Here is a 28,000-nt window from a genome sequence, read left to right on the forward strand (position 1 = left end):
GCATTTCAGTATCTGTCTCTGCTCACAGCAGGCAGCTGGTGAACCTGAATGTGTCAGAGAGTTGGAGGGAGACGGAGTGGTTTTACTCCAGACAGTCTTACATGTTGTTAATGGTGTGTCATTGCTTATATTAGACTGGCTGTATTAAGATGTTTAATAGTAGTTTAAGGTCACATGCCGAGGCTGAGGACAAACACTATTGTGACCTGGCTGTCCATGAAGGCAGGTCAGGAAGACATGATGCTGCGCTGTAGGACGCTGGATTTGTATGAGGCTGCCACAAGTGAAGTTGAAGAGGGAGGGACATGTTCACTAGAAATAAGTTGTCAAATACATTGTATGCTTTGTAACTTAGTTCAACAGCAGCACAATCATCATCATCATCATCATCATCAAGGTGAATCAACATCATGTGAACATTATATCCTTCATGATTATTACAGGACTGTTAGACTGCATCAGTTTCACTTAGCTGTATGGTACCTTGTGTCTGATTAGAGACAAGTGGTGCATTCACTGTCCCTCTGTGTAACATATGAACCAGAGTCAACATCGCCCTCTGCTGGACTCAGAGTCACACTGCTTCTACTGTTCACCTCCATGTTCACCTCTGTCAAGCAGCCATCAGGGGTCAGTGCACAGTTCCACTCAGACGTCCCCAAACTGTCCTCTGGGTTCAGTCAGGTGTCCTTCATTATTCTTAATATCAGGGTGTATCGTACTTTGACAGTTTCCATCAGTCAGCTGACTATGAAGGTGTAATCAATGGACTGGACAGTGAGGAAGGTACGACTGCTCCAGCTGCTGCATTCTTAGAGTTTTAATAGTATAACTAGAATTATATTATTGTTATTATTATATCATTATTATCATGTATAATTATGTTTAATAGATGATCTTATCAAATCCTTGGTATTAAATCAATGTAAAAACTGTTACTGGACTGAAATATTGTTGATCAGCTGTGTAAACATTTATCTAAATGCTGTACATACCACTGACATACAAAAAGGCCTATTTCCTGCCAACGCCAACCCACAACAGAGACACACACAGAGGAAGGAGGTGGGCTTTACTTGGTGTGAACAGTTAACATTCATGCACTGATCTCAGATGACCGAGACATGAAATGGAGGAATCATCGTTACAGTGGCTGCTGGGTGAGGAAGACTTCATGACACTTGATCAATGCATGGTTGTGTGTCTGCGTACGACAAACAAAGTTTAGATGTCTCGTTACATGTGAAACCTCAAACTAACCTGAGTGTTCTTTGTCCTCAGTTGTGACCTCGCTGCTGAGCTGCACAACAAACCAAGGTCAGTAAACTTCTTCTGTCACGTCTGAAAAGTTCTTTACTCTCTGACAGACACATGAGTGTTGAGGACAGTGTCAGAGGAGGGACATTAGTGAATACAATGAAACACTGAGTGCAGTTTTGGTGGCTGCAGTCTGCACAGACTGAACAGCCGAAGCTAAAAATGATCATTTAAAAGGTTTAGTTATCCACAAACCTGCATGGCATGATGCTCCGGCTAACAGAGGAGAAAAACTGCTTCTGCTGAAGGTCAGGTTTGAAGCTAGATGACATGATAACAGGAGGATGATGGAGCTGAATGAAAGTATTGATCAGAGATCAATAATCAGGAAATAAATTATTTATGAGTAGCACACATGTCACCAGATATTCTGCTGTAAATTGGAATATCAGCAATGTGACAGTGTGTCTTGTAGAAAATCAAAATGATCATCTCTTACAGCATCTGTCTGTCCCTCCTCCTCCTCCTCCTCCTCCCTGCAGCCTCTCTGACTGTGAGTCCCAGCAGCTCTCAAATGTTTGAAGGAGACTCTGTCTCTCTGAGCTGTGAGGAGGACGACAGCTCTGCTGGATGGACTCTGAGGAGGAACACAACCACAGACACCAGAACTGAATGTGGAGCTGACTGGGGAAAACTTGCTGGTTCTGTCTGCAACATCGGCCTCACCGTCCCATGGCACAGTGGAGTTTACTGGTGTGAGTCCAGAGAGGGAGCAACCAGTAAGAGCATCACCATCAGTGTCACTGGTAAGATCAGACTGTTGTAATATCTGCAGTAAAGAGTTTACTGAGGGATGATCAGATCAGTCACGTTCACATTTTCATCATCAGACAAAAAGAGTTGTCCTTCAGCCTGATCTCACTCACACAGCTTGAACATAAAGCGCTTGTCAAATGCAGTTTGGCTTTCCACCAAATATGTAACTGTCCACGTTATTATTACATGTTCAGAGCAAACTGTACTTTGGAGAGCATAAAAATATGTACAGAGAGGATGACTCCAACAAACACTGTACGTTGCCCCAGGAGAGCGGCACTCAAGACCAACAAACAACACCGGTTGTGGTGTGTTTGGCTCTCAAAGCTGGGCTTTTTTTTTTAGAGACACACTGCTGCTTTTACATTTGCGTTTGCACTGAGTGATTTTTGTGACATCCACTTTCTTTTGCTGGCCATAACTAAGTACTGTTGTTTTGGTTTTTTAAATGTGTGTTAATTAATATTTTGGTGAAAATCCAGTAAATGCTGCATACAAATTATATACAATTACAAAACAGTAGAGAATTCACATATACAGACACATAAAGAACAACAGGACCTGCACAGTAAATAAACAGTGTAAATATCACTAAAGGTACACAGCTGCTTGATATGGTGATTATGACATCTCACAGTAGGTGTTATTGAGTTATTATAGCAGAGGGTAAACTGTGAACTGTAAGAGCCTGTGCCTGGCACAAATAGATGCTGAGTGCAAACCCCTCAGTGCCCCTAACTATTGCTCCTCCATTAAGGCAATTCCCAAGCCAATAATTTAAGGATATATGAAACTGATTAGACATATAGGTATAGATAGGTGAATAACCAAGTAGTCTGTTGCCTAACCCTAACCACTGAGCCACTCTGCATCAAGATACAACACAAAAGGCTGCCACCAGCATCATTTTAGTAACACCCAGGGCATTGGCTCCTCCCTCATGCAGCCGAATCTCTGTCGTGACTCTTGTCTCCGGGGCGTTCAGTGTCCCCACTGGACTCTCCACCTCCCATTTTCTCCTGCTTCTGTTTGCACTCACATCAGAATGCACATTGCCTCCAGAACACACCGCAGAGTCATTTTGTTTATCGTTGTTTTTTAACTCAATACTGCCCTGCTGGTGATTGCGGAAACACCAAAAGACAAAACCAGAGCAGTCCCAAAGGGTGTGAACACAGAGTGTGTTTGCAGGTTGGAAATGACCAGGTGTCCACATTGTTTATTACTTCTGTTCTAATGTTTCATACTCATGTGTTGCTCTTTAAGCTACATTTGTAGGGAAAGTGTGCCCTTAATTTAAATAATTCTAAATTAAATGTTGTGCATGATTTGTGTTATTGATGAGGATTTATTTTCATCTGTGTGTCTTTGTAAGTTGAGCTTGGTATTAAACGACTTGTAGAAGTTAAAACAATAAGAAACATAAATGTGCTGTAAACAAACAAATCAAATGTTAAAGACTGGGCACGATGTACAGTTATCTATAAACTAATCAGTAGATAAAGTGCAGACAAATACAGTTGCTGTGTCTCCAGTTGCTGCAGGCTGCAACTGTACGTTACACTCACATGCAGTGGATGAAATGCTGTAGTTTGTCTCTGTGTTGAGGTGGATCAGTGATCCTGCAGAGTCCTGTCCTCCCTGTGATGGAGGGACATGATGTCACTCTGCACTGTAAAACAAAGACGTCCTCCAACCTCCCAGCTGCTTTCTATAAAGATGGCTCCTTCATCAGGACTGAGCCTGCAGGTCACATGACCATCCGCCATGTAACCAGGTCTGATGAAGGCCTCTACAAGTGTGACATCACAGGTCATGGAGAGTCTCCACCCAGCTGGCTCACTGTCACAGGTCAGGAGGTCAAACTTTATGAATACATTTATAATGTGACAACATGTCTAACTTTGCATTCAGCACAGAAACATGTCAAATGTGTCAGCGTTCAGCCCACGCTTATGGGATGTTTTTGTCTCTGTCTAAAGTGAACTCAGGAATTATTTTCAGATATGATTTGAAACCAGCTGCTATAAAGTGCTGCATTCATGAGCTTTTGTTAAAAATCAAATATTAAACTGCACCAAGCTGAGAACATCTGATTTACACAGGAAAAAATGAGTGAACGTGTTTTCTATTTATTTTTATTTTGGTGCCTTTGATCTTATATTTGTTTTTGTTTTTTTAGGAAGACCCCCCACTACACCTTCTCCCACAACCACCCATACCTCTGGTTCCTCCTCTTCCTCACCCAGCTCTCGCTCTGGTCCCCCTCTTCCTAAGTCCATCCTGTGGGCTGTGGTTTCATCTGTCTGTGTGCTGGTGTTGCTGGTGTTGCTGGTTCTACTGGTGATACGATGCAGCCACAGGAAACATAAAGGTCAGACACAAAAAAGACAAACAGTGTTTCACAGGTTAATTTTTATCCTTCTGCTGCAGTTTTCAACTCTAATAAACTGAAGTCAAACGTCGATGAAGATTTCCATAAATTACTTTTCTGTTGTTAACATCCTCACCACAAGGTCCATTTAGTACATCCTGGAGCTTTTGACTGTATCACATGGTCTTCCTCAGCAGATGAAGTCTGAAACTGTAGATGCTCAATTCCTAATGTGTTGTAAGCATTTCCCTTTTGTGTCGTCTCAAACGTTGATGGTAAAATTGATCGTAATTATTCTGATTCATTTCAGCCACTGAAGTTGGAGATAATGACATCAGAGATGACATCACATACAGTGATGTCAAAATATCACGTAACCTGCAACAGCCAATCAGAGGGAGCAGAGGTAATGACAGTCTTATTCATTTTAAGGGGACTTTTAGGGACGTTGACTCTGTGTGTGTGTGTATGTGTGTGTGTGTGTGTGTGTGTGTGTGTGTGTGTGTGTTTGTGTGTGTGTATTCTTGTTCTTCTATTCTTGTGAGCCTATCAAGTGTCAGGCTGTAGGAGGGTATCTTAGTTGATGGCAGTCTGCGTTGTGCTTTGCACGCGTCCGTTTTGCACCCTGTGGTTAACAGAAGCTAGCAGCTCTGTGGTCGTCCAGTTTCCTGTTTCTGATCAAAACACTTGAGCTAAATGTGGACCTGCACATATTTCACTGCAGGACTGTGAACAAACAAAGAAACAACATGAACCAAATATAAATGTGCAGATTTACACATCTGTCTACATTCTGATCACACACCATTTATCTTAAAATAAGGAGCTGTGATTTAGTCAACAATTGTTCTGTTTATTTAATGTAAATATGAATGCAGATTTTGTCCATACTTATGCTACACCAACATTTTGCATTCTATGAATCTTTTTTTTTTTTTTTAAGATATTTTTTTGGGCATTTTACCTTTAATGGACAGGACAGGTAAGTGTGAAAGGGGGAGAGAGAGAAGGGGGAATGACATGCAGCAAAGGGCCACAGGCTGGATTCGAGCCTGAGCCGCTGCGGCAACAGCCTTGTACATGGAGCGCCTGCTCTACCACTAAGCCACCGACACCCAGCTTTCTATGAATCTTAAAGCTGCTACAAGGAACTTTTAACTGGATATGCAAAAGTCTCTGGTTTCTGCTGATGTCTGTGCGTGACCTACAACAGCAAATGAGACCATCGGTGTGAGGATAAGCTATTTCTATATAGTGTATATCCATACCTTTAGGAAACTGTCTCCGGGTCCGCCCCAGGTCGCTTCCAGGATGAAGCCATTTACGGCACTCAGACGGCACACGTCATCTTACCTAGCTGCTTACATTTATAGTGACTCTTATAAATAGTCGCTATTCCTCCTCCTCGACCCGACGTCCGCGGGGAGTTAAAATAGCAGCAATCATCGGGTAAAAGTTCTGTGAAAGCACTGGACTCACCAACAGTCAGCCACGTCTCAGTCACACAGAGAAAATCCAATCCTCGGGAAGTCAGGAAATCCTTCAGGATAAACGTTTTGTTCGCTAGCGATCTAGCATTTACCAGCCCAATCCTGGCAGGAGCCGGTGGGTCCACGGCGTTAGCTGTCTGGGGAGCCACACACAGAGGCCGCAGGTTGCGCAGATTCACCCTGCGCCAGCGGGGACGAGGAGAGCAGGGGCCGCGGGGCTGGAACACCTCATCCGGGCCGACGACAGGTACCAGCCAGGCGCCGACAGGGTCCAGCGAGTGCCGAGAAATAAAGAGGCGAGGCACCGCTCTATACTCAGCCCAAGAAGCCGTGGAAGTGCTCGCCTGGTGGCGGTGGTGCTTACGCCGGAGAGGTGGAGCTGGGATCCCCGATGGGAGTGGGGGCAAAGTTTTCCCATCTTGTTGTTTCATTCATCCCCAAAACAAACACATGCGCGAGCCAGGTAAGCATCTTTACGACAATACGCGCTAGAGCTCATGGGAAATGTAGGCTTCATTCCGGCAAAACACTACCGCTTTTGTCCACAGGGTCGCCAAAATCAACTCAAAATGAAAGTTCCTTGTAGAGGCTTTAATATTTACATCTGAACTTTGACTTACATTTGTTTTTCAAGTATTAATTATTAATAATTACACAGAATTAGGTCAGATCAGGCAATCTGATTGGTCAGCTAGACATTTAAAATGTGATCAGCATGACAGCACACCTTCCTCATCACTAAAAATATTGGTCCACCTTTTCATGGCAACATTGTCACTTCTGCAGCTGAATCCGAAACCCATCGAGCTTCAATACGAAAACAAAATGGATGTAAAATGTTTTGTGACCACAGTTTGTTTTCAAAAGGCTGAACACCAACAAAGACGGACTGGAGCAGAATATTTTGTTAGAAACAAAAAGTTGAAAAGTTGGAAATGATTACTTCTGTCTTTTTGTAATAAGTGTTGACTTTTGGACTTTACAGCTCTTATTAGAAATGTTTGGATCACATCAGCTGTGCCGTTAGTTGGTAACATCTTCAACAATAATCTACATGTGAAGTTTCCAGGTGTAGAAGCTCAATCTGTGTGTGCTATTTTATTTATTTAATTTTTTATTTTATTTTTTCTAAAACCTTAGTTACATCAGGATTGAGCTAGCAAGGCAGTTTTGTGTTTCTATGTGCAGTATTTATTCAGTTTGGGAAATCCCTTGTTTTGTACACAGCATTAACGTTAGCTCACGTTGGCTGGCTGATTCAACGGGGACTAGAAACCATCTCTATAGGTCGTTACTACGGGTCGGCCAAGTTCAATCAATTTTATTTATAAAGCCCAATATCACAAATCACAATTTGCCCCACGGGGCTTTACAGCATACGACATCCCTCTGTCCTTATGACCCTCACTAAAAAAGGTAGAAACCTCAGGAAGAGCAACTGAGGAGGGATACTCAGATATTCCAGAAATGACCCAGGGGTCTGGGAAACCAAACCAGGTTTTTCCTGGGCTCTCATGAGGTGGAGCACACACATGACTACACGTACTTAGGACTACACATCACGTTCACGGGAAACTTTAACCTGGCTGTTGATGATCTCAGAGAGAAGGGAAGAAGGGCTTTCTGTGCTATAAAGAAATCTTCAAACATTAATATGCCCATTAGAATCTGGCTCAAAATATTCAAATCTATAATTGAACCAATTATTCTGTATGGTAGTGAGGTGTGGGGTCCTCTTGCAAATCAAGATTTTGAAAAATGGGACAAACACCCCATCGAAATCCTGCATACAGAGATTTGCAAGAGCATCCTCAGAGTGCACAGGAACACCCCCAACAACGGGTGCCGAGCTGAGCTAGGCCAATTCCCCCTTTTAATTAGAATTCAAAAAAGAGCCATCAAATTTTATAAACACCTTAAAACAAGTGACCCCAACTCCTACCACTACAAAGCTCTGCAATGCCAAGAGGAGAACATGGAGAAGAGCCCCCTCAGCCAGCTAGTCCTGAGGCTCAGCTCCTCTAACAACACAAGACCTCAGCACAGCCCTCACACAATCTGGACCCACCAAATTATAGAGAAACAAAAAGAACATTACATTAACTATTGGACATCGACCACAAAAACGCAAAGCAAACTTCAGTGTTATTTGGCTCTAAATAGACAGTACACGGTGGCAGAATATCTGAGCACCGTGACTGATGAGAAACTGAGGAAGACTTTGACCATGTACAGACTCAGTGACCACAGCTTGGCCATAGAGACGGGCAGACACAGGCAGACCTGGCTGCCCAGAGAGGACAGGTTGTGTGAGCTCTGTCCACACAGACAAGTGGAGACAGAGACACACTTCCTGTTGCACTGCAGCAAGTATGAACACATCAGAGCCTCTCAAAAATAAAACATAAAGTCACTGACTTTGATTCTCTGCCTGATCAAACTAAAATGCAACACATCCTTGGAGAGAACAGAGTCAGCAGCTTAGCAGCAGCAACATATGTCAGGTTATGCCACAGCCTGAGGGACAACCATCACAACACCTGACACACCTGTCTATATTTACAGTCCTTGTAACTCACCATCTACATTTTTCTTTATTCATTTTTTTCTATATTATATATTGGTGTATTGTATTGTAGATTGGTGTATTTTGTATTATATATCATATATTTAATCTTTTTTTTATTATAGTTTTCTGACTTACTTTTATTACTGTACTTTATTTGTAAATTTTTAATGCCTTTGGCAATATTGTTAATCTACAGTCATGCCAATAAAGCTTATTGAAACTGAAATTGAAATTGAGAGGGAGAGAAGGTGCCTGGTGTATTATAGGGGGGTCCTCCGGCAGACTAGGCCTAAGTCAGCCTAACTAGGGGCTGGTACAGGGCAAGCCTGAGCCAGCCCTAACTATAAGCTTTATCAAAGAGGAAAGTCTTAAGTCTAGTCTTAAATGTGGAGACGGTGTCTGCCTCCTGGACCGTAACAGGAAGATGATTCCACAGGAGAGGAGCCTGATAGCTGAAGGCTCTGGCTCCTGATCTACTTTTGGAGACTTTAGGGACCACGAGTAACCCTGCGTTCTCAGAGCGCAGTGTTCTGGTGGGATAATATGGCACTATGAGCTCTCTAAGATATGACGGAGCTTGACCATTTAGAGCTTTATAAGTTAACAGTAGGATTTTAAATTCAATTCTGGATTTTACAGGGAGCCATTGCAGAGAAGCTAAAACAGGAGAAATATGATCTTGTTTTCCTGACATGTTTGTTCTGCGGTCAACATGTGGACATATCTTTAGGGAAGCTCACAGCTCTGTTGTTGTTAAGTCCTCGTCTCATAGTTCGGGGCTGTTTTCAGCCTTCACGGCAGCAGAAGTGTTAAATAGAAAAAAAAACTGTCAAAATGTTAATTGCACTTTTACACGTCTGTCTTTAAAATATGTCCTGATATTTGCTGCTTTAATTGATCAGTTCCTTCCTTTTCTAGTTCTATGTGAAATACATTATTATTATTGACTGTAGCAGGAGCTTAAATACCCTGAATTCTTTGTGTCTAATGGTGACTACAGCAGCAGCAGTGCTTATATTAACTGTTCTGGTATCAGTTGCAGAACCTGCAGTAACATAATCTGTATTTTATTTCCCAGAGAGCGATCCAGCTGCCGTCTACTCAGCAGTGAGAGGAGCAGACGACGTCAGCTACGGACAAATAGTCGTCAAAGACATCAAATCAAACAGGAAAAGAGGTATGGCTGTTTGTCTTTGTCTCCGTCACGGACCAACTGTAGAACACAGAAAAGTTCAGCTGGTCACTGCAGTTTATATCAAACCAACAGGAGGACATGATGCATCTGTTTGGGACTATTTTCAGCGGTGGACTGATACACATCTGGTGCTCTAGTGGCAGTGACATGTATCTGGGGTTGGGTCAAAATTAACTACGGTGACTTAACATGCACAAAATATTCTGTTTTTCATCCTTATTTAAAAACTATATTCCTACTAAGCTGCTGACATGGCTCGTGAAAGTAATTATTCCACTAATATTCCTGTGGTGGGAACAAGTGGTTCAACGTATTCAAATCAGAAATAATTATTAATAATTATACACTTATTAATTATATTCAATAATATGATTTAATTTGAATTAAATCACCTCGTGGGACAAAATATCATCTGATTAACAATTCAGCCTCATACAATATTATTAATATTTGAAATAACTACTAAAATAAGATGTTAATAGTAAAGAACTGGTCACTCTTTGTCTGTACCGAGTTAGCAGTTGGGTGCTAACTGGGCTTTGTTCTCCTGTGCTTGGAAAGTTAGCTTGCAGACTTCGTGCCTGGAGCACTAACTTGTCTGGTCTCTTCAACCTGTGAGAAGAGTTTTTGCATCTACTGCGAGAGGCCACATGTAGGTCAGAGAGTCCTCTCTGCTGTGAGCGTGCAGAGAGGTGAGAAAAGTGGGGGCGAGGCGTGGCGGGTCCTTTAGCACCCAACACCCATGACATCGCAGGGTCACATGCTACAGTGACCAATGGTGATTGAATGGGCAAGTTTCCACATGAAGGTGTGAAAAAGTAGGGGCCAAGAGAATTTAGCAGCCCTTTATCTGAATATCTGACACCCTCAGCAGCCATTTTAGGTGGGCTGAACTTACAGGACATGCAGGACATGTCTTACAGTTTAGGGTTGCACAGATCAACAAGTCACCTATGTAGTCCAGTGGTCTCAACACCATGTACGTGCAGCTGTGTATACTTCCATTGACATGTCCTAGCATGTCGTTCTTCACGTTAAAATATGGAAAAGTAGCTGGAGCCACTTGTGCTGTTTAGCTTCTTTATTTGTCAGAGGCTTCCACCTGTCACAGACTTGTTGGACTGTGTGAACACAGCCTCCCTTGTTCTTCTCTTCAACCATCCTTGAACACTCTCTGAAGGAAGGAATCTGTCCTCAGTAGAATTTGAAGGATCCTTGACACTGGAACAGTCCTTCAGTGGGATTCAGTGACGTAGTCTCTTTGGTATTCGGCTATTTAAGGATCCTTTCTTGACTTTGAGAAGCACTGTGTGTGTGTGTGTGTGTGTGTGTGTTCATGGTAATAAAGAAACATGTTACTGAGTGCAATAGTGTGACTCACTGATGTGCTTTTAACAACAGTGGAGCTCTGTGGTACAGACGAAGAAGACATGTCCGGCTGTAGGTACATTCACTGTTGGTTTGAGTCTGAACATCGGATTTTTCTTTTTTTTTAACAAGAAGAGACATGAAATAACTCCAGACTAAAACAAAGTTTAAGAATAAAACAAAGAACAGGAATGCGTATCCTAACTCAAAGTAAGATTTGAGGCATCTATAAAAGAGGAGACGGACTCAGAGGACCAAAGTTTCCTACACCTCAAACTGACTTTTTTTTTTCACTGTGCATGTTAAACCACAGCAGCTACTTCCTCCTCTTGATTCCAGTGAACTGTGGCGTGACACTGGTCAGGTTTCTCACTAGTCTCCTCTGCTGTAGATGACAGTGACGCCTTTTGTACCCTGTGGTTTAATGTGCCTTTTTTTTTTTAATCGCAGCGAGCAGCTTTGTGGTGGTCCAGTTTCCTGTTTCTGATAAATACCCTCCAGTTACGTTTGGTCTCTTTCTTCACAGCAGCGCCAAAAACCTGCAGCCATTTTAGAGTGCGTAACAATCTGATTATAATGCAACATGAACAATAATCACACAGCAGTAGTGTTAATCGTCTTTATATTGCTATCAGTAGCTGGTGCTAACACTAGCAGTCCTAAGCTAACAGTAACAGTATCAGGTGCACTACCTGCAATAATGTACGTTAATATAAGTTGCATGTAATATAAGTTTTTCCCTGTTAAAGGGTTTTTTTGGGGAGTTTTTCCTTATCCGCTGCGAGGGTCATAAGGACAGAGGGATGTCGTATGCTGTAAAGCCCTGTGAGGCAAATTGCGATTTGTGATATTGGGCTTTATAAATAAAATTGAAATTGAATGTATTTTATTTTTCAGAGAGGGAACCAGCCGCAGTTTACTCAGCAGTGAGAAGAAAAGATGACGTCAGTTATGGACAAATAAAGATCAGTCCAAACAGGAGGAGAGGTACAGCTGCTCTTTATTACTGAACTCTACCACAGAGCCAGGCTAGCTGTTTCCCTCTGCTTCCAGTCTTTGTGCTAAGCTAAGCTGAACACACAAACATGAGACTGATATCAATCTTCTCTTCTCACTCTCAGAAAGAAAGAAGAGTATTTACCAAAGTGTTGAAATGTTCCTTTAAAGAAATCTGTGTAACAGGGATGTTAAGTCAGAAGGTCTGTGGGTCTGATTTAAAATATGTAATGTAAATAATCTGGAGGCAAAGGCACGAGGGGCAAAGGGGTTGTTTTTAGTCTGTGAATTAATCTTAAGTGTGTTTTGGGCTTAACATCAATTCAATCAGAGCGTCATCTCCCATTCCCTTTAAAAGACAGATGACTCTGCACCTGCTGCACTGCTGTTTACATGACGGATCCAGCAAAGTGGAGCACAGAGCAGTTTTCTGCTGATAGTAATGCAGCCAGAGCAGAGCAGTGATGTTACTGTAGCAAATATCAAAACTAAAGATACAGTTGTAAACTTGGCAGAACTAAACTTTAAGCTTCTAAAATAATAAAAGTTACGCTGCTCCTCGTGTGTAAATGTACACAGCGTTTCTCTTACCGTGGAGTCGGACAGCAGGTCTGCTCTGATCTCTGCTACGTTCACATTTTACAGAATGTCATTGCAGCAAATATCAAAACTAAAAACTGTGGTTATAAACCTGCCAGAATTAAACCTATAGCTTCTAGAAATAATAGAAGTTGTGCTCCTCCTCGTGTCTAAATGTGCACAGCGTTTCACTTAACGTGGAGCTGGACAGCAGCTCTGTTGTGCTCTCTGCTATGTTCACATTTTACAGAATGTCATTCATATGTTCCTCATTAATGATGGATTATTTCACCCACCTACAACCTATCTGCTCGTCCATGTGTGCATAGTCTCTATATACAGATTCTACATTCAGTGAACGTAGAGTCTGTAGGCAAACCCCGAAGATCTTGCCTCCGGAAGAAGAGCGGAAGAGCCCTGGTTTCCGGTTGTAGGCTGTTTGTAGTCCACGTGATATTGACCAACCATGTTTGAGCTGGCTGCAGTTGTTGCCAGGTTAAACAGTCTGTGCAGTGAACTAACGAGGCGGAACATAATTGGTGTCAGTGCAAACTCTGAATCCATCGCAATGGTTCAGCATATTTACTTATATATAAACGGAAGTCGGGAACGGAAATTTGCCTCCTCTGCCCAAATCAAACCGGAATGCCAAAAAATCGGGGGTCCGCCGATGGGTTTCCAGAATAATGTGTGCATAACAAGCAGAGCTTATGCATGTTGTGAACCCGCCTCTGTAGGCGCATCTCACGATCTGAATAATGCGTCCTTTAAATAGGAAAATTCTGCAGGTTATTACTGGTCAATGATGCAATTGCTCTCTGCTGACTAAAACTAGTAATACGCCAACAATGCATATGACCCCACCTCATTTAAGACCTACACTCTCCCCAACAAGTACATCTGCCACTTACACAGCGTGGGCACTGGTTGTGCAAATGATACCTGTATCAATCTGAAACTAGCAATGACCACTGAGCTGCGCTGTGCACTGCTTTGTAACAGGTGTAATGATTTTTAAATTTTTTTTTTATATATATATATATATATATATATATACTTTATTAATCCCTGAGGGGAAATTCAGTTTTTTCACTCTGTTGTCAATAACACACAGGTCCGAACACACACATGAACAAACAGACAAACAAACAGAACCTATACATGCACTAAGTGCAGAGATGTCAGAGTGGGGCTGCCCATGACAGGCACTCAGAGCGGTTGGGGGGTTTGGTGCCTTGCTCAAGGGCACCTCGGCAGTGCTCAGGAGGTGAACTGGCACCTCTCCAGCTACCAACACCAGATGTAGTCCAGTGTTAAAACTTGGCTTTGCATCAGGAGGATCATTGACATATCTGTCACCACATGGTCTTAACATGACATGTTGATGTATTTTGTATACATTTTATGGGCTGTCAACAAAACAACTCTTCTATGGCACCACACATGACATGTCTCACACTGAAATTATTCATTACTGCAAAAATTAACATCAGCCTATTTTTGACACTTCAGTTTTTTCATTGGAAACAGTCTTGTGTCTGAACTAACTGCCAAAATAAAAGCAGAAGAGGTTTATGTTCCCCATTTTATTTTTTGACTTCTGTGAAGTTTTGAGGTCATTTACTTCAAGGAACAGTAGCTGGGTTTCCATTACCCTTAGAAATGCGCAAAATCTAAATAGCGCAATAGAAAACAGGTAATGGAAAATTTCGCCAAAACATTTTTACGCTCTCATGAGGTGGTTTTTCAGGCGTGTCGATACAGATGCTGTAAGTGTCTTTCCACTGTCACTTACTGCAGGTGCGTGTCGGTGCAATGAATTGATGCACGCTAGGCTTGGCTCTCAGAAACAATGTCCACACGTTTCCCGTCGCTTTGCTCCATTTATTTCTTCCATACATTTAAGCGCGAGAAGGTACAGCACATTGCTTCGTAGCAATTTGGAAGCCTATTATTTAATACTGCTCCTGTCTGCAGACACTTCAGCCGTGCCTCAGCCACGGTCAAAAAACTGTTTGCCTCTACACGCACACCTGGCCTCATTAACCTGGCTGAATAAATGAACTTTCACCGGAAGTTGCCACAGTGCCACACAGTACAAAATGTTTTACAACAAAAATAAACACACACGTCGATAAATGGCTGTAACAGATGCATGTTGCAAAAGTGTAATGCACTTTTAGTGCATTAACACATCATGTGACCCCCACTACAGTACATCATCGGACGGGTTCTTTTCCATCTGCTTTTACGGCGGCTGTCGTATAACCAAAACAAAATTGCCAATATTGCCATATTTTGCGTAGCAATATCATATCGTTACATGAGCTCTAAATACAGTACAGGCCAAAAGTTTGGACACACCTTCTCATTCAATGCGTTTTCTTTATTTTCATGACTATTTACATTGTAGATTCTCACTGAAGGCATCAAAACTATGAATGAACACATGTGGAGTTATGTACTTAACAAAAAAAGGTGAAATAACTGAAAACATGTTTTATATTCTAGTTTCTTCAAAATAGCCACCCTTTGCTCTGATTACTGCTTTGCACACTCTTGGCATTCTCTCCATGAGCAAGAGGTAGTCACCTGAAATGGTTTCCACTTCACAGGTGTGCCTTATCAGGGTTAATTAGTGGAATTTCTTGCTTTATCAATGGGGTTGGGACCATCAGTTGTGTTGTGCAGAAGTCAGGTTAATACACAGCCGACAGCCCTATTGGACAACTGTTAAAATTCATATTATGGCAAGAACCAATCAGCTAACTAAAGAAAAACCAGTGGCCATCATTACTTTAAGAAATGAAGGTCAGTCAGTCCGGAAAATTGCAAAAACTTTAAATGTGTCCCCAAGTGGAGTCGCAAAAACCATCAAGCGCTACAACGAAACTGGCACACATGAGGACCGAGCCAGGAAAGGAAGACCAAGAGTCACCTCTGCTTCTGAGGATAAGTTCATCCGAGTCACCAGCCTCAGAAATGGCAAGTTAACAGCAGCTCAGATCAGAGACCAGATGAATGCCACACAGAGTTCTAGCAGCAGACCCATCTCTAGAACAACTGTTAAGAGGAGACTGCGCGAATCAGGCCTTCATGGTCAAATAGCTGCTAGGAAACCACTGCTAAGGACAGGCAACAAGCAGAAGAGATTTGTTTGGGCCAAGAAACACAAGGAATGGACATTAGACCAATGGAAATCTGTGCTTTGGTCTGATGAGTCCAAATTTGAGATCTTTGGTTCCAACCGCCGTGTCGGATGGATTCCACATGCCTGGTTCCCACTGTGAAGCATGGAGGAGGAGGTGTGATGGTGTGGGGTGTTTTGCTGGTGACACTGTTGGGGATTTATTCAAAATTGAAGGCACACTGAACCAGCATGGCTACCACAGCATCCTGCAGCGACATGCCATCCCATCCCATGCGTTTAGTTGGACGATCATTTATTTTTCAACAGGACAATGACCCCAAACACACCTCCAGGCTGTGTAAGGGCTATTTGACCAAGAAGGAGAGTGATGGAGTGCTGCGGCAGATGACCTGGCCTCCACAGTCACCGGACCTGAACCCAATGGAGATGGTTTGGGGTGAGCTGGACCGCAGAGTGAAGGCAAAGGGGCCAACAAGTGCTAAACACCTCTGGGAACTCCTTCAAGACTGTTGGAAAACCATTTCAGGTGACTACCTCTTGAAGCTCATGGAGAGAATGCCAAGAGTGTGCAAAGCAGTAATCAGAGCAAAGGGTGGCTATTTTGAAGAAACTAGAATATAAAACATGTTTTCAGTTATTTCACCTTTTTTTGTTAAGTACATAACTCCACATGTGTTCATTCATAGTTTTGATGCCTTCAGTGAGAATCTACAATGTAAATAGTCATGAAAATAAAGAAAACGCATTGAATGAGAAGGTGTGTCCAAACTTTTGGCCTGTACTGTATATATATATATCTATATAGATATATAGATATATATAGATATATATATATATATATATATATATATATATATAGAGAGAGAGAGAGAGAGAGAGAGAGAGAGATAGAGATAGAGATATATATAGATAGATATAATTTTTTTCAATATAAATTTTTATTATTACAAAATTCAAATTTGTTTGTAGCCTACTAGAATAATGAAATCAGTATCTTCTTTCCTCCACTAGATACATTTTGCTGCAATAAAACTGACTGAAAACTTAATCTTATTTGATAAAACCACAGAAACAGAAATTTTCCCTTTGGGACGTAGTTTGCAGTTGAAAAACGATAACAAATCACAATGTATCACAACATGTCACCGCTGTACTCAGCATAACACAACACATTTAAAATCGCAATAATATTCATTCAGGTCACCAGACTATCACAGGACTGACGCTCCCCCCCACCCTCTTTTGAGCTGTGCGCTAACATTAAATTATTTGAATTTGTCGCGGGTTCATAGCTGACAGTGACGTAGCTAAGTCTAAAATAAGCTCTCACAAAGAAAAATTGAAATATATGTTTGCTTTATTGTTACGCCAATATCTACTCTGGACACGCAGACAAAAGGATGTAATTGTCAAAAAAAATGGAACTACAGTACATACTGATTACTGCAGGATAAATAAACAGTAGATTGATTACACAGGAAGATTAGGGTGAGGAGGTGAGTTTGTGGTTGCCGGGCAACAATAAAAAGGCGCAGCAAACAGTTTGGCATTCAGTTAAAACAAACAAACAAACAGACAAAGGCAGTGCGGCACGCCTCGCATCTTGCAACCTGCAAAATGCTTTCTGTTTGATGGAGGCCTTAACCCTACACACTGTATATCCATTTCCTGACTTATTATTTTACTATGTAGGTATGTCTTAGATAAAACAGCACTAATGTGATTCAACCGTTTGCAAGAAATGTACGTACAGAAAATACACGTTTGAAATATTTCTTCGACCCCACAAAGCTGCAGAGTTCAGAGAACAGAATGAATGCTGCTGAGAAACACTCTGGTTTTAGACATTAGCTGCTAATGTTAGCATGCAGCTGTCTGATAACAAGACTTTAGATTATATTTCACCTCACATTATAAACATTAGACTAATGTTATTTGTGTAGGTTATATTACAGCTTATGATGCGACACCGACTTCCTGTTTACACACAGATTGTAGATCATATAGAATAATAATAATATATAAAGTGTTTGTGTCTTTGTCTCCAACAGTTTCTCATGTTGTTTAAACTGTGTGTGTGTTCAGAGCCTCCAGCAGAGCCACAGGTCGTCTACTCTTCACTGAGGTAGACCTTCACACCTTCACACCAGTCCAACCAGTGAAGTCCAGCTGGCCTGTCACTGGTCCCCACAGCCCCTCACACCTCAGGATACTCATGGGATTTATTTCTTATTTATATATGTGAAAGTTAAATGAGACTGGTGCAGCTACAGAGAGACAAACAGCTTCACTTTACACATTATTGTTTTACTTTTCTTTGGATAAATAACTTGTTAAATACTTATTTGTTTAGGTGGTAGTGTTTCAGTAGGGTGAAGAACACCGACATGTTTCTACTGAACAGAAGCTACTGATAATAATGAACTTTACTGCTCTGATATTGATATCAAGTGGTGTCTCTGCAGGATCAATAAACTCTGGTATCTCTGCCTGTCCTCCTCGTGTGCTGCTGTGGGTTTCACTAAGCTGACACATGGAACATTTGACTTGTTCTGGTTTGGTTGTGGCTAACCGCTCGGTGCAGACAACAGAACAAACACACCGCAGACTATAAACAGCACCAACATCAGCCAGCAGCTGGAAACTCACACCACTCTGTGCGCGTGTGAAGAGGTTTGGTTCTGTAGTCGACGGATTATTATAACTATTCAGTTTCTTTAAGGTATGAAGAAGTTTAAATGACACAAGTCATCAGATCCTGTTTTTCAGTTCAGACCCAAACAAACAGCCACATTATGAAGTGATCGCCACATTTTCAGGGTAGCTTCACCATTATTGTGTCCATAAGAACAGTCAGACATTTGCGGTCAGTTAAAATGAGCCGTCAGCAGTCTGGTTTATTGAAATCCAGTGATTAATTTCTCATATATCTGACTCTGATAGTGTTTATCGTCAGTCTGACTCAACAGGATGCTGCTCCATGACAACAGCTCTAGTGCTACACCTTCTGACTCCTGTTATTATTGCACCACCAAGATTTATCGCAACACACAAGTTATCAGAACAGCAGCACCGAGACACACAGACACACACACACTTCCATGGATACATCCCAGTTCTCTTAAAACATTTTCCTTTTCCTCTGTCCTACTGAGAACTGGGGAGAAAGGAAACAAGGGAACTTTTTGTTTTTTAGAGAAATTAGACATCTTTGACTCTAAACTATCATCTGAAGCAACAAGTGACACAGCCAGCTCACAGCCGAAACACAGCCACGTCACAGCCAGCTCACAGCCGGATCACAGCCAGAACACAGCCAGATCACAGCCGGGTCACAGCCAGAAAACAGCCAGATCACAGCCAGGTCGCAGCCAGAGCACAGCCAGAACACAGCCAGAACACAGACAGAACACAGCTGGGTCACAGCCAGAAAACAGCCAGAACACAGCCAGAATACAGCCAGAACACAGCCAGAGCACAGCCAGAACACAGCCAGAACACAGCCAGAGCACAGCCAGAACACAGCCAGATCACAGCCGGGTCACAGCCAGATCACAGCCACGTCACAGTCAGATCACAGCAGAACACAGCAGGTCACAGCCAGAGCACAGCCAGAACACAGCCAGAATACAGCCAGAACACAGCCAGAGCACAGCCAGAACACAGCCAGAACACAGCCAGAGCACAGCCAGAACACAGCCAGAACACAGCCAGAACACAGCCAGGTCACAGCCAGGTCACAGCCTGATCACAACCAGAACACAGCCAGAACACAGCCAGAGCACAGCCAGGTCACAGCCAGAACACAGCCAGAGCACAGCCAGATCACAGCCAGGTCACAGCCAGGTCACAGCCAGGTCACAGCCAGAACACAGCCAGAGCACAGCCAGATCACAGCCAGGTCACAGCCAGAGCACAGCCAGAACACAGCCAGAATACAGCCAGAACACAGCCGGAGCACAGCCAGAACACAGCCAGAACACAGCCAGAAAACAGCCAGGTCACAGCCAGGTCACAGCCTGATCACAACCAGAACACAGCCAGAACACAGCCAGAGCACAGCCAGAACACAGCCAGAACACAGCCAGGTCGCAGCCTGATCACAGCCAGGTCACAACCAGATCACAGCCGGGTCACAGCCAGAACACAGCCAGAACACAGCCAGATCACAGCCAGAGCACAGCCAGGTCGCAGCCAGATCACAGCCAGGTCACAGCCAGGTCACAGCCAGATCACAGCCAGGTCACAGCCAGGTCACAGCCAGATCACAGCCGGGTCACAGCCAGAACACAGCCAGAGCACAGCCAGGTCACAGCCAGAACACAGCCAGAGCACAGCCAGATCACAGCCGGGTTACAGCCAGGTCACAGCCAGAGCACAGCCGGAAACAGACTGCAGCTGTTTCTCTTTGATATTGTCACAGCACACACACATCTGCTGCTGTCACACATTTATTGACTGATCAGAAAAACACACCCTGAACTCGTGTCTGTGGCTCTGCAGCCTGCAGGCCTTCTCTCATCTTAATGTTCTGCCCCCTGCTGGTGTTGAGTCATACTGCAGCACCAGTTTTTACTAAACATTCACTTCTCCCCCTGAATCCAAACACTTGTTTTTATTATTCAGAGTGTCACAAAGCATGTGCTCCTCTGTGTATACACAGTCAGAGCAGCTGTGGAGCTGCCACATTTAAATTATCCAATATCTGAGAGAGTTTAGAGGAAAGGAACAAAATGTGCACCCAATGCAATTTATCTTAAAAATATATATATTTTACTTTTTAAAAAAGCCTAACAACCCCTCCACCGCGATAAGAGGGGAGAATTATTTACTCCAGTAAAATGTCTCTGTAGGAACATTATATATAAAACAACAGGACTGATAAAAAAATATAACTGAATTCTGTACAAAAAATAAAATCAGAGCACATCTTTCAGTAAAAACTGACAGATTCAGTTTCACTGCACGTGATGAGGCGGGGAGTCGTGGACGACAGGGACACATGAGCTCACACACTCAGACAGAAAGAGAAGTGTCTGTGATATTTTAGATGAATGGATCATCACTCCCTTTAAGAGAGGACTGCTTTGATCTTTGGTCTGTACGTCTCTTATATATCCAGACAGCAACAAACACTGCAGCAGCTACAAGAAGCACTGCAACACCTCCTGCTGCCACTCCAATGTGTCCACGAGGGATGTTTCCATATACGGGGTGTTCACTCTCTGTGTTTCCATCCATGTAGTTTTCCTTCTCTGCACCTGCAGATTAAATAAATCAGAGTCAGTAAATGTGTGATTAGTTGAACAGCCTTCATTTGTCTTGTGTATTTCTGATGTTTGACTCTCAGGAATAAACTGCAGCTCCAACCTGATACACAGACACACACACTGAGCTCCACACACTCACCTCTAACCTCCAGGTGGATGACTGTGATTGGATCAGTCTTGATGATGGCTCTCTTTCTGCGTCTTGATCCACCTGATTTAACTCGACACTCGTATGTTCCAGAGTCTCTGCTGTTCACATTCTTCAGAGTTAAAGACACGTCTCCGTCCTTCAGCTCTCTGTCCACCAGCTCCACCCTGCCTGTAAAGGATGGATGCTGGAAGGTTGTGTCAAAGTGTCCGTCTCTGTAGAAGAGGACGTACTGTGGCTCCAGGTCAGGTCTGGTCCACTCTACAGCTAAGATGGAGACATCACCAGCCTCACATCTCAGAGTGACGTCATGTCCAGGCTGCACTGTCACATGTTGGTCTGAAAAACAAACAAACAAACAAAAAGTTTCAAAAAGTGATTCCATCTGTGAGGGACGCCACAGAGAGTCAGACATAATCCTCTGACACCAAGATGAGCTCGGTCAATGTTGAGCTGGCTCCTGGTGAGGTCACAGAGGAGGTCACGAAGATCTCTGTTACCATATCATCAGCGTTCCAGGCATCCCATGTTGTCTTCTTACCTGACCATCCATGATGGCAACAGAACAACAACTACAGAGACAAAAGCTTACTGAGAAATACAAACCAAAAACATTATGTAGAAATCAATCATTTCTTGTATCACTTCAAATGTTCATGTAATAACTTTGCTGTTGTATTTACACCCAATATTATCTTTGTCTTCATTTATCATAGCTTCTTTTGTAACAACTTAACATTGAGTTTATAATATCTTTATTAATATCATGTCCATATTGGAGTCTATCTTAGTGTCATTAAACTGAAGCGATGCTGTCACCTGCATGTTTTGCAATATTATCTTTGTCTGTATCTAGCTTCTTTTGTAACAACTTAACATTGAGTTTATAATATCTTTATTAATATCATGTCCATATTGGAGTCTATCTTAGTGTCATTAAACTGAAGCGATGCTGTCACCTGCATGTTGCTTTGCTGCCAGTGCCCGTTGCTCCTGTTGCTCCTGTTGCTCCTGTTGCTCATGTGCCCCAGATGGCCTCACAGCTGGAACAGCAGAGACACATGTTCAGTTTGCAAACAAACAAAGAGAGTGGATCTCTGACAAATAAAAGCGAGACTAGCTGATGGCTAGTGGTGGTGCTAGTTCTCGAGTCTCGCCTGAGTTGCCATGTAAACACAGCACTCCTGCAGGCTAACTGAGCACGGTGAGAAATGATGCTACAAAAGTGGAGTAAATTACGTCTTTTCAAGTCAGTGTTGCATGCCGCAGCTTCAGGACACTTGGATTATTGAAATGCATTAGCAGAGTTTAATTACATTTTCAAAATGTGGGTACGAGTGTAGCTGTTATTCCAGCTAGCTGTTATCCTCCGATACCCCCAACGAGTTTTGTGGATTAAAAAACTACACTGGACTTCTTGTTGGCATGAGGGTCAGTAAGTACTGTCTGTGTTTTCATTCTAAAGTGGATATTTCCTTTAATGCTGTGAAAGATGTCTGACTTGCATCTCTAGCCCTTTTTAAACAGGAACTGTGCAAATTTGCAGGAAAGCCCAATCAGTCTTTTTTCAGCATTGGCAGTATAAAAACAAAATCGGGGAGTGCAGCAAAATGCCGCCTACCTACTTTTGTTTATACAGAATGTGCCTTTTTCGGGGCAATGGGGGGCGTGAGCAAGTAACAAAACGTGTAGCTCAGCGTGTGACGTAAACAGTGACGTGGGAGGGAAGCCGCGGCTCCTCCCATAAGTCATCAACAGCTCCTCCCAGAAGTCATCAACAGCCCCTCTGACAAGTCATCAACAGCCCCTCCCACAAGTCATCAACAGCTCCTCCCACAAGTCATCAACAGCTCCTCCCGTTGCAGAAGGCCGCCTCGGTCTGTTTCAGCCAAAAAGGTTCCACCAATATGTCTACCCTACGAGGTGGAACATTGGTAACCTCGGATCAACTCGCCAATCCGGCTCTGTGTGTCTAAACGCTCGCAGCTTGGCGGCAAAACGGCCCAACATTCACCGAAAATCTGGCAGTGTAAAAGGGGCTAAACTCAGATCGTGTCATGTGGTTTGTCCAGCTGGAGTAGCCGTAGGTAGCTGTCCAAGACAGGGGATTAATCCCATTATCCCTCCTCGACTCCTCCGTCCTTTGTCCTCGATCATTTGACCCGGATGTCGATTGAGACGCCTCAATTTGGAGGAGTCGAGGACAGAGGAGGCTTTCAGAGGAGAGGGAGGCGAGGATACACGGAAGTCTTTTACCGACCGACACACCTCCCTGATTGGATATCAGTTATTGATTGGACAGCTGATCTGATACATCAGCTTCATACAGATAAGAGATTAAACTCAGTGTGTCACTGACAGTTTTGATATTTGATTTGTTTTCTGATTCATCGAGTTCAAAATCTGAGCGAGAAAAGAAACAAACAACTTTCTGCATTGATCAGAAACGATCTGTTGTTTCTCTTATCAGCTGTTGCTATGGAGACGATCAGAGAGCCTAATAAATTATTTCCAGTGTTGAAAGACACATGATCATATTCTGGGTTATTAAATAATGAACTCACAATCAGAATATTAATAAATACAGATGTTAATAAACCATATAAACAGTGTGACTGTGAGCATTATAAATACAGCAGGTTGTTGTTCATGTGCAGGTGACTGTAATACAGAGAGGAAACACTGCTGTTACCTGGATCATTACATATGTACATATATGTGTATATATATATATAACATGATGTGATACCTGTATCAGTATGTAATATCTCTCTAAAGACATATTTCGTTATTTCTTCCAGGAGCTGAGGTGCTGGGATGAACCAGGAAATCACAGTGATCAAATCTGCTGAGTCACCTCCAACAGGCCCGGTACTGTAACGTTATACATGTGTCTACACACACACACACACACACACACACAGAGGAGAGAAACGCCTCCCTGTGTGAGCAACACTAACTCTCACACTTTCATCTGTCTCACACAAATAACTCACCGAGCCAGAGGCCCGCAGTCATCACAACGACTCCAATAATCAGAGCAGTTCCACGATGACAGCGTATAGCCATGCTCCCAGCTGTGGCACTATATCCAAAACTTCCTGTTCCTGGGTTGAACTTGTTGATGTGTTCAGGAAAATAGGAAACAACAACACTACATGGAGAAATGTCAGATTGAGGACAAAGTACATTAAAAACACAACTTAAATGGCAGCATTGTGACATCTGAATTCACTGATGAACGAATATACGGACATGTATGACAGAGACCTCCCATAGTGACACACAGATAATGTTTCATGTGTGCTTGAAAGCTGCAACCTCCAGGCTGATAAATGAAGCCAACACTAAGGCCCAATACACCCCTTGTTTCTGAAGAGCCGGTTCAAAGACTCGGCTCGTTCCTTTGTAGCAACGCCCTTTATAAACAACAAGCCCTGACTTGTATATATATACACACACACACACACACACACATATATATATATATATATATATATATATATATATGTATATTAGATCAAATAATATGAAATTAATGGATACAGAGTAAATTAAAGCAAAAAAACAAAGAAATTAGGAACTTCAAAGAGCCGGTTCAAAGACTCAGCTCGTTCGCGAACATCACATCACTACCCGTTGGCCCTTGAAATGAAGCAGCGAGGGGTAGGGGTTGAAATCATTCCCTAGGAATTGGGACACCACTCACTACGTCACCGCGTGGGTTACATTCACGCATACGTAACTATTTTAAACAGGAAGCTGTGAGCCATCTACATTTCCAACCGAGTCTCCGGTTGAGTTCATCCTACCAATCGCATTTGCTTTATTCATCATGCTTCATTTGATGAACGACAGACAACAGGGGGCTTCTGCTAGCTAGCTAGCTAACCAGCTAACATTACGAGGCAGCATTGTTATACTAGCTGGCGTGTTATCGTAATGTGAAAAATCTGACAATTTTGCAGAACAGGACAGATGACAGGGGAACTGCCCATTGGTTCGACAGCCCATTGGTTCGACAGCCCATTGTTCCGACCATATTAAACTCATTTTTCTGAAGTCCGTTCCGAAATCATCATGACACCCTGTGGTTAAGGTCTGGTTAGGTTTAGGCACAAAAACCACTTGGTTAGGGTCAGGCAAAGATCATGGTGTGGGTTAAAATGAAAAAGAAAGTGACAAACACATAAGCCGTGAGCCTGCTCCGCTTCAAGCCGGTCGCGGTGCACCATACGCCTGCCGTGAGCCGTTCAGCATCGCGGACAGTCGGACTAATGGGATGTTGAACCAATGACATGGACCCAGATGACAGACGCCAGATAGTGTGAGCTAGCTAGCTAGCTAACAAGCAACCTGACGATGGTAACGTTAGCTAGCTTGTTAGTCAACTCCAATCTAGACATCATGAATAGCAATAAAAAATTGTTATACCGTTCTCTACACAAATACACAGTTATTCAAAAACATTTTTACAAAAGTTCCATGTTTATTAGAGAAATTATACGTACATGTACAAACTTTTTTCCCCGTCTCTTGCTCGGTGGTAGCCATGACGACGTCTGAAATCCCTCGCTCCAAAGGGCTAGTTTCATACCCACTACCCCTCGTTATGCCCCCTACCCCTACTAGAGTTGTCACGATACAAAATCTTTGTTTCGGTACCGATACCAATATGAATTTCGATACTTTTCGATATTCTTCGGTACTTTTCCTAAGGAAAAGTCCTTTTGGACACAAACCTTTAGAACAATAAATAGTAGGGGTGTAATGGTACCAAAAAAATCATGGTTCTGTAAGTACCTTGGTACGGGCATCACAGTTTGGTATCTCAAATGTTCCACCAAGTTTGTGTTGTCTCGTGTTGTCTCCCTTTGCGAGGCAGACTTTCTCTTGGCTTTTTTCACGTGCGCCAGCAGCGAATGTTGATACAGGTGTTGTCATAAACACCACTTGCGCAATCTGTGCTCCAATAGGAACAAGAAAGGCGTTTGTGTGCATAAATGAGTAAAATAAATTAACTAAATTAATGAATTGAATCAATTTCAAAGTACCGGTATTTTCCAAATGCAGTATAGTACCGTTTGGAATACTCTAGTACCGCGGTACTATTTTTGTACCTGTATACCTTGCAACACTAACCCCTACACGCAAAAAGGAATTGGGACACCACTACCCCTCGCGGGAACACGCAAATGTAGGGGTAGAGCTAAGAGGTAGGGCCAAGTGGGGGTATTGGGACGGGCCCTAAATGTCCTCTAGTGTCCACTTGAAGAGCGAGTCAGTCCCCACAGATCAGGGACGCCCAACTTGCTTTGCCCAGGGGCCACTTTTGCAAAATGACAAGAGGTCAGGGGCCCCACACATGGTGTTTCAGGATTTAAGGACATTTGGGACTTAATTCGGACGTCCATCAGGGGATCCTTCTTTGGCCCCTTTTTTTTATACAAGCTTTATGTTGATGCTTTTTATGTCCTCTGGCATCTTTAGCGTCTCTCATGCCACCGTGTGGTAACAGATTTGCTGTGCTGAGCCGATAATGTTGCTGTGTGAACAGTTGTACAGCTCAGCGGAGATAAACTGGGCCTGTGGTAACATTTGCACCAAACTTCAGATGACTGGTCCAAACATGCTGAAATCTCTGGTGACTTCAGTGATTCAGTGTCCTCCTACAGCATGCAGTTACTGACATGGCACCAAGCTAGCTCACACTTCTGTCAGTGACGTTCACTGAAGCAGCTGCTCATCCTCACAGCCCTGGACTGTAGCGGCAGCAAGTGCATGTAGGAACGCTTTGCTTCTATGGAACGCTCCTGCAGGTAGACAGTTGTCAGGGTTGATGCCACATGATGAGGTTTATGTCCCTGTGAATTAGAAAATGGTTAAACATCACTGCCACAGACCTCCATGTGAAAATGTCCGACTGTACAGGGGCTGAATTTATAAATAACTGACCTGTTTCCATTTAGTTAAGGTTTAAAGTTACACATAATGAAGGCCGGGCTGCTGTAAGTGACAGACTGTCTGCTGATAGTGTCCTCGCTCCTCCACAGCTCCACCCTCTCCCCCAAATATGGTCACGACTGGCTCCAGAAAAACAAAATGGTGACGGCTAAAATGCCGAACTCCAGGCTTCAAAACAGAACCCACAAACCAGTGGGTGCAACAGGACAGCTACCTCCATTATTTATACAGTCTATGTGTGTGTGTTGTTAATGTGTCTGACACACACATTTCAGTGGCTGCAATAGAGAGAAGCTTTCACACCTGCAGGTACAGCATCCCCTCCTCTCACTTCCTGCTGCCGCCTGCAGAGACACTGAGTCTGTGTCTGACAAACGTTAACATCATTTATCAAAGCAGTGTTTAAAGATAACGATCAGTCATCTTACTGTGAAACTCAAATCAAAGTCTGATCAAAAGAGCAGTTTAACCTCAGTTTATAAAAGCACCAAACCACAAACACATCCTGCAGAGTCTGTCCGACTGTCAGTGAACGCATCATGCAGGTAACGATATTAGATTCTGGTTTCTGTTGTTATTTTGATTTTGTTTCTGTCTCTTTTCTCGTCATGTTTTGGTTCAGTGTCTTTTTCTACAAATGAATTTATGTGTTTTATTTGGACTGAACAAACAAAGAGTGTGTGGAGAGGAAACAACAACACTGCCAGCACAGGCACAGAGGAAGGAGGGGGCTTTGAGCTGATCACACCTCTCATCAACACGTAGATCTCACTTCACCAAGTGACAGGATGGAGGGGACCTCTCTGCTGCTGCTGCTCTGTAA

General features: G+C 43.0%; 4 protein-coding genes across 15 annotated transcripts in view; 3 read left to right on the forward strand and 1 right to left on the reverse strand.

Moving 5' to 3' along the window:
- The first annotated feature begins 1,088 nt into the window (after positions 1-1,088).
- On the forward strand, positions 1,089-27,976 carry LOC125883770 (low affinity immunoglobulin gamma Fc region receptor II-like). Of its 4 annotated transcripts, none has more exons than XR_007448594.1 (9): positions 1,089-1,160; positions 1,282-1,317; positions 1,800-2,063; positions 3,682-3,924; positions 4,256-4,447; positions 4,758-4,853; positions 9,585-9,683; positions 24,015-24,084; positions 27,853-27,976. XR_007448594.1 is itself a non-coding variant. In XM_049568320.1 (9 exons), exons 1-9 carry the CDS (start codon positions 1,130-1,132, stop codon positions 17,922-17,924), a joined length of 1,095 nt encoding a protein of 364 aa, XP_049424277.1. In that variant the 5' UTR covers positions 1,089-1,129; the 3' UTR covers positions 17,925-18,286. The 4 variants fall into 4 exon arrangements, 3 of the variants coding, with proteins under 3 accessions (XP_049424277.1, XP_049424279.1, XP_049424278.1); XM_049568320.1 differs by lacking the exons at positions 24,015-24,084; positions 27,853-27,976 and adding exons at positions 11,967-12,056; positions 17,881-18,286; XM_049568322.1 differs by lacking the exon at positions 27,853-27,976 and having other exon boundaries at positions 24,015-24,194.
- On the forward strand, positions 18,351-20,257 carry LOC125883760 (filaggrin-like). Of its 3 annotated transcripts, XM_049568299.1 has the most exons (3): positions 18,351-19,586; positions 19,741-20,048; positions 20,082-20,257. In XM_049568299.1, the coding sequence occupies exons 1-3, from the start codon at positions 18,766-18,768 to the stop codon at positions 20,255-20,257; spliced, it is 1,305 nt and encodes a 434-aa protein (XP_049424256.1). In that variant the 5' UTR covers positions 18,351-18,765. The 3 variants fall into 3 exon arrangements, with proteins under 3 accessions (XP_049424256.1, XP_049424255.1, XP_049424254.1); XM_049568298.1 differs by having other exon boundaries at positions 18,351-19,641; positions 19,796-20,257; XM_049568297.1 differs by having other exon boundaries at positions 19,741-20,257.
- Positions 20,546-24,591, reverse strand: LOC125883783 (uncharacterized). Its single transcript, XM_049568354.1, has 4 exons — positions 24,210-24,591; positions 22,173-22,256; positions 21,205-21,552; positions 20,546-21,056 (listed from the first exon to the last, which is right to left on the reverse strand). The coding sequence occupies exons 1-4, from the start codon at positions 24,436-24,438 to the stop codon at positions 20,842-20,844; spliced, it is 876 nt and encodes a 291-aa protein (XP_049424311.1). The 5' UTR covers positions 24,439-24,591; the 3' UTR covers positions 20,546-20,841.
- LOC125883778 (Fc receptor-like protein 5) overlaps positions 27,859-28,000 on the forward strand; it is a 40,665-nt gene continuing 40,523 nt past the window's right edge. For 4 of the 7 annotated variants that reach the window (XM_049568335.1, XM_049568345.1, XM_049568337.1 and 1 more), the window contains exon 1: positions 27,859-27,996. In XM_049568335.1, coding sequence (XP_049424292.1) covers positions 27,966-27,996 — 31 coding nt within the window. In that variant the 5' untranslated portion in view covers positions 27,859-27,965. The remainder of the gene's footprint in view (positions 27,997-28,000) is intronic. The other 3 variants (XM_049568340.1, XM_049568339.1, XM_049568338.1) reach the window with 1 other exon arrangement.

The sequence above is a fragment of the Epinephelus fuscoguttatus genome, linkage group LG23 (genome assembly GCF_011397635.1).
Source record: "Epinephelus fuscoguttatus linkage group LG23, E.fuscoguttatus.final_Chr_v1".
In the NCBI taxonomy this organism is placed as follows: Eukaryota; Metazoa; Chordata; class Actinopteri; order Perciformes; family Serranidae; genus Epinephelus; species Epinephelus fuscoguttatus.

Excerpts from the sequence above, each read along its gene's own strand:
- LOC125883770 (XM_049568320.1), top strand. The coding sequence starts at position 1,130 with ATGGAGGAATCATCGTTACAGTGGCTGCTGG. Across the intron at positions 4,448-4,757 it reads CAGCCACAGGAAACATAAAG|CCACTGAAGTTGGAGATAAT; the intron begins GTCAGACACAAA and ends GATTCATTTCAG. Across the intron at positions 12,057-17,880 it reads CAGTCCAAACAGGAGGAGAG|AGCCTCCAGCAGAGCCACAG; the intron begins GTACAGCTGCTC and ends GTGTGTGTTCAG.
- LOC125883760 (XM_049568298.1), top strand. The coding sequence starts at position 18,766 with ATGCTGCTCCATGACAACAGCTCTAGTGCTACACCTTCTGACTCCTGT. Across the intron at positions 19,642-19,795 it reads CACAGCCAGGTCACAGCCAG|GTCACAGCCAGGTCACAGCC; the intron begins GTCACAGCCAGG and ends GAAAACAGCCAG.
- LOC125883783 (XM_049568354.1), bottom strand. The coding sequence starts at position 24,438 with ATGTCACAATGCTGCCATTTAAGTTGTGTTTTTAATGTACTTTGTCCT. Across the intron at positions 22,257-24,209 it reads GACTGCGGGCCTCTGGCTCG|CTGTGAGGCCATCTGGGGCA; the intron begins GTGAGTTATTTG and ends CTGCTGTTCCAG. Across the intron at positions 21,553-22,172 it reads GGCAGCAAAGCAACATGCAG|ACCAACATGTGACAGTGCAG; the intron begins GTGACAGCATCG and ends TTTGTTTTTCAG.